We start from the raw sequence: 6,000 nt of genomic DNA, 5'->3' as shown, positions 1-6,000 counted from the left end.
ATCGGCACATGCTGCTGTTGTTAGCACCTCTCTGTTAATAGACACCGTCCCCGACGTCCTCAGATGGGCACTGATTGGTCAGTTGGGTGACCCTAGCCCTCTATAACTGAGCTGGAATGAAAAAAAATATCATTCTGAAGATTTTACCTGACCTGATCATCTGTACTATAAAAAATGAATTCGACTGTATTTAAGAAACAAATCGAGACTGATAATCTCGAGGTCTCTGAAAGTAGCTCAGTACAAGTATCAGGTTTGGATATAATGGAAGAAAAGACAAAACTTCAGATTGAAAATCTGGGCTCAACATCGCAGGAGACTTTAGATGAAGAGAACGACACCGGCTATTTATCTGACTCTTCTGCAGTGGAGGATTTTCCCCGGAGACGTGGTCGGAAACGAAAGGACATGTGTCCGGACGATGCCGAGAAGAAGCGAGTAACGGCGAACTACCAGGAACGACAGCGCATGCTCACTCTCAACCGTGCTCTTGACAGACTCAGGGAATGTCTGCCAGATCAGTTCAAGGTTGGAAACCGGAGGACCTCCAAAATCAGAACACTAAGACTGGCTGCAAGTTACATCAAAAGTCTGGGGGACCTTTTGAAACAGGATTCGATCATTCGTGAGTCGATGCCACCACAGCCGGGATTCGACCCCAGAGTCCCATGTCTGAATGACGTCACCAGACAGGGGGATGGTGGGGAGATCTATACACCCGAGAAGGACATTTCCTTCCCCCAGCAGCAGCAGGATCCGCTGATCCACACAACACCCGACTACAGGTACCCGTTCTATGGATATCATCAGTTTGGTTCCAGTCCTCATTTCAACTACAGCGGTCACACTACGCCATCGCCGCTGCAGCAACATCCGGCGTTCTCACAACTTCCTCTACAGTATCTTCCCATGTATCCCCCACAGTTCTACCCCCCGGGGGTCCACGCCCTCCCACCCGCAGGCATGGCGGAGCCAGTTATTCAGCCCCTACGTTAAAGAGGTGAGTGTATATTGACTACTGGTTAGTTGACACAAAAACTAGCGGGATCAGGTGATCAGGCTGGCAGACTTGTTTGTCATTGCATCTCAGTTGCTTGGATCGTCTTTTTTTTGCTGAGGTATTGCTGGGCGCAGCGTTAACAGAACAAACAAACAAAACCAGTATTAAGGATATGTTTAACTTGCATCTATGTATCTACTGATTCTAATAGAAGTCTGCTCATAATATATGGCTGGGATGTGGTTGGTGTGGTGGTGTGATGATGTTTGGAAGTACCGAGTGAGTGATTCCTCCCTCCCGGAGTTTTTTTCCAAGCTAGATATTCTATGTTCTTACTGTAATGTGTCAAGGCTGTCAGTGGCTTTTATGATAGATACAGGACGTCTATAGGACGCACCTGTAGAAACATGTAGGTTATAGCGCAACGTGTTCCGTGTATCAGTCATAAAGCCTATTCCTTTCTCATCTTACAGGTGCCACTGAAGACAGTGCAAGTTTTCTACCAAGGTGCATCCCGTCTCCAAGGCATATTGTTACTGGTGGTTGATGGATTGACCCGTTGGACGAACACGTTCAACTCCCCCACGGGTGCAATCGTTGGTGTGCCCTCTGTAATATGGACAAGCCAAGATCATCAGAACTGGCCATAGGCAATCCATGCTTGTCGTAAGAGGCGACTAACGGAATCGGTTGGTCAAACTCGCTGACTTGTAATATAGCTGGAATATTGCTGACAATGCAAAACCACTTTCTCTCTGGGAAGACACAACCGATCTTGTAAACATGTACGGTGTACCATTTTCCCTGATGAATCATATATCATGTGTATATATCTGATTGTTTACCCAATACAACAAAATAAAAATATAGAGAAAAAAACTGTTTGTTTTTTATTCTCTTAAAATGGGCCTTGGGACGTCAGTGACATGATCATTGTTTAAGGGACTACATATTGTTAAACATGACAGCTTAACAAAACGATTACAGCTTGGTCAGCTTGACCTGAGCTACTCTGCTGATGCATGACCCGGGAGGTCAAATAACACAAAAGGAAGGTCAAGTTAACCTCATTAAATGGGGGAGCAGAGAATGTTATTGACGTTGCGTTCGTGCAAAGTATGCATACACCGGAAACATCAAACTATGTGTAGCTTCTGTTTTTTAAAGAAAGTTGGACGATTTCTCGACAATGAGGTGTCAAACGACAACCTTTTCTCGGCTGTTCGGACATGTTGACAATCAACTGACAAAGATGCATCCAATACAACAGTAGACCCAATCAGTGGCAAGGCATTAGTATTCACTTCATCAGACCAAGCTGAACAAACTGTAAGCCATATTGTTATTGTTCTTGATTTGCTAAAAGCACGGCAAGTAGTTGATTTGTATTGTAGTATTAACTTACAACGAAGATTAAGTGTTTGTTGTTTAACACCGCACTTGGCTGTATTCCACCTATATAAAATAATAACGCCTGGACCAGACAATCCAGTGATGAACAGCATGAGCCATGACCTAGGCAGGTGGGACGCGAAGACATGTGTCAACAAAGTCAGCGAGTCTGACCACCCGATCCCGTTAGTCGCCTCTTCGGGGGACGAGTGTTAGGCTAGAATAATTACCAAATCTCAGAATGCAATCTTTCATTGCTTTACCTTGATTTTATCACTAGGTTGACAAGCTGTGATAGAACATGATACTATCAAAGTAGCGTTAAATTACCTCTCTCATTGAGAAGATACTGAGGTTGCTGATAGTTGCATATCATGGTGCAGTAAACTTTAGCATGTTTTACAACATACGTTTCAGAAAGGTTTTGTGAACAAATTTATCACGAAAGCCGTCTACGACGGAACGGTAACAATGAACTGGACAGTGACATCACACGGTACATACTTACAGCGTTGTGGCGTCGGCGTCACTTGTGTAATGTCCTGGCGTTTACGAACATTTTTTATTGCATATAACCGGGTGAGGAGATAACGTGTTTGTTTACACTACAACCATTTCCCCCCGCAATATTTGTCAGTTACTGAGTATGGTTCTACGCTGTTTTGAGCAATATTCCAGCAGTATCACATCAGGGACATCGGGATTGGGCGGTACACGTTGCACCCAAGTGTGGAATCGAACTCGGATCCTTTGCGCGACAAACGAGCGCTTGGACAACCAGGCTACCTCACGATCCCGCAATATGTATCAACATTCACTTGATCGCATACAATAAGCACGCTAAATGAGCAACACAAAATTCATATACTATCCCGAGAAAGGTGGGATTTATACAGCAACTATGTTTCAAATGGTGGTAAATCCAGGCAATAACAATCACGCACAAGTTCAATCAGAATGCATTATGTTCACATGAAATGGTAATGCATTTGGACACATACATACGCTAGATTTCTTCAGGAAAGGTGTTTACTGCCGATTCAGCATATAGCTTGTAAACAAGTAACTTTGTTTATATGTAGACATAAAATACAAAACGTCAATATCAGTCAACCATGATTGTCTGTGGTTTCAACGAAAAAGGAAATTAGTGGTGAAGGTTATATAAATGGATCGGTGGCAATCAGAGATGACACCAGGTGTTCGCATGGTAAGCAATGGTAAGAATGTCTACCACTCACACAAGTTTCGGTGTCCATGTTTTGGTGGTTGTAAATGAATGAAAAAATCTTAAAGCATTTCATCGACTGCTATTGTAAACATGATCATCAAAACACAAGCGTTGGGGCAACAACGGTGTACGGGTCCTCACTGCAGTATTGCTGGAATATTGAAAAAAGCAGCGCAAAACTAATTTATTCGCTTAAATGTGATGTGACTGGAATACAGCCAAGGCGGTGTTAAACTCATACTAAACAAAATGGAACTGACTTTTTCACCTGTGGAGGAATTATTACAAGATTTCTACGTCGGTTAATGGAAACACATGATGAAACACTAATTTACTTAGTATAATTATATTAAAACTTGTACATTTATCAAGGTTTAAATTTTAATCCGATGGTCGAGCAGGTGACTTTGAGAATCTGACAGTTTTTAAATGAAAACTTGTAAATTTATCATGGTTTAAATTTTAATCCGATGGTCGAGCAGTTGACCTTGAGAATCTGACAGTCCGTTTTGAAAATAACCCGTCCCTTGCAGTCGGACAGGCAAGTATTTCCAACGCCGCCAAGAGTTTGAGTATTGAGTATTGAGTATTGAGTTCGGTTTTACGTCACATCGGCTTTATTCCAGTCATATAGTGGCGAGGTCAGGTTTGCATCCATTACCATTTTAAGTGCATGGTCCAAAAGAGTTTGGCTTTAAAAACATATTTTTGTGAACAGGTACGTTTTGTTCATGTGGCCTGGGGTACAAGCATCATAATGAACGTCATGTGCACAGGGGATGGGAAATATTCCCCTTCCGATGAGCCAGGAATATGTTTTTCTAATGAATCACAATTTACATAGAAGTTATGATTCATGACACAGACAAATTTAACTCAACCTACTTTATGGACATTCTGTATGGATACGATGTGCATAAAGCTACCATTACAGATGGCAATTCTATGTTAACAGAGGTGGACCAGGTGTACTTGCTGACGATTACGTGTACGGCACACCAATAGCTCTAATGTATAAGTTTAAATACTATCTAAAACATGAGTACTAGTATTTTGTTTTCATCTTAAGTTAATTATAAGTAATTAACACATGCTCTTAAATATATTCTACAACACGAATCCATAAACCAAGTTGAAGTTAGGCAACTTTGAGAGTGATTGAGTTCAGTTTTAAGCCGCTTTGAGCAATATTTCAGCAATATTACGGGTGAGGAAACCAGAAATTGGCTTAACACATTATACCAATATGGTCACCGTCACACAGTGACCTCTAGCCTACCACAAAGACCTGTTGAGAGTCCTTGGATAGGATGACTGTGTTTGACGGCTTGACTCCCGAGAGTTTCTTGACTTCAGTCCTGTCCCATAACGAATCATATAGATGCATGTGGTGTCACCTTAAGTAAGTGAGTTTGTTCAAAATTGCCTCTGTTCACCAAACAGAAAATTGGTCACTGGTGTGATTAGTCATGCGACAGAGCTAAGTGTTTAGTTTTCATCTTGAACAGTTAATAAAATGAACTAGGAGCACTTACATATATTCGACAAAACGAATGACTAAAACAACTAAGTTACTAAGTAAAGTCCATACTGTAACATGAATTTACGAATGTCACGATCACTTTGGGAATCGAGACCCTGGCCTATAGTGAGCAATTGTGACCATAAGAGGGTCAAATTGATCGGTGTCTGGTTCAGTTACGTGAATGACAGTCTGTCATCTTAGCCTTAGGATTTGTTCTTTCTTGATAGGGTTTGTTTCTATTTCACCCTCAAATGATGTCGATGTAGTATTTCGATTATCTCTCTTTGTAAAACATGGAATGGACGTAAGAAATAACTTTTTAAATGGATTGTCACATTTACCTCACTAAGTTCTCCGGATTACCACCAATTATTAAACGAATGTTATATGTTTTTGTGATTTCCACTGAGGCTACAAACTTCGAACACTGTACTTGTGTAAACCTGTATATGGGCCGATGGCCTTTGATACAATAAAACTCACTTGACTTGACCTGACAGTATCAACATCTTTCCTACCCCGGTCTCGCTTGTGAAGAGAATCGTGTTTTGAAGGATGTCTATCTAAATGTATACTGACTACAGCTTGTTCAGCTTGACCTGGTCAGGTGAATACTCCCTGTCACAACTGGTTGGGTCTGTTATTGTGAAGGAGTGCACCTTTGTCAGGTGATTGTCAACATGTCCGAACAGCCGAGGCAAGGTTGATATTGACATGCCAGTGTCGAGAAATCGTCATCAATATCCTAACTATTTATAAATAGAAGATACCGAAGGTCTAGTGTTTCCGGTGTGTACATGCTCCGTAAGACCGCAACATTAATAACTCTCTCTGTTCCCCTGTTTAATGAAG

At 41.6% G+C, this 6,000-nt stretch overlaps 1 protein-coding gene across 1 annotated transcript; it reads left to right on the top strand.

Moving 5' to 3' along the window:
- The first annotated feature begins 264 nt into the window (after nt 1-264).
- LOC137296304 (neurogenic differentiation factor 2-like) lies at nt 265-996 on the top strand. Its single transcript, XM_067828071.1, has one exon. The coding sequence runs from the start codon at nt 265-267 to the stop codon at nt 994-996; it is 732 nt and encodes a 243-aa protein (XP_067684172.1).
- The last annotated feature ends 5,004 nt before the right edge of the window (nt 997-6,000 follow it).

Source organism: Haliotis asinina, chromosome 9, assembly GCF_037392515.1.
Source record: "Haliotis asinina isolate JCU_RB_2024 chromosome 9, JCU_Hal_asi_v2, whole genome shotgun sequence".
NCBI classification, from domain to species: domain Eukaryota; kingdom Metazoa; phylum Mollusca; class Gastropoda; order Lepetellida; family Haliotidae; genus Haliotis; species Haliotis asinina.
The sequence above is the reverse complement of the archived record's forward strand: the minus strand, read 5'-3'. Positions and strand labels throughout refer to the sequence as shown.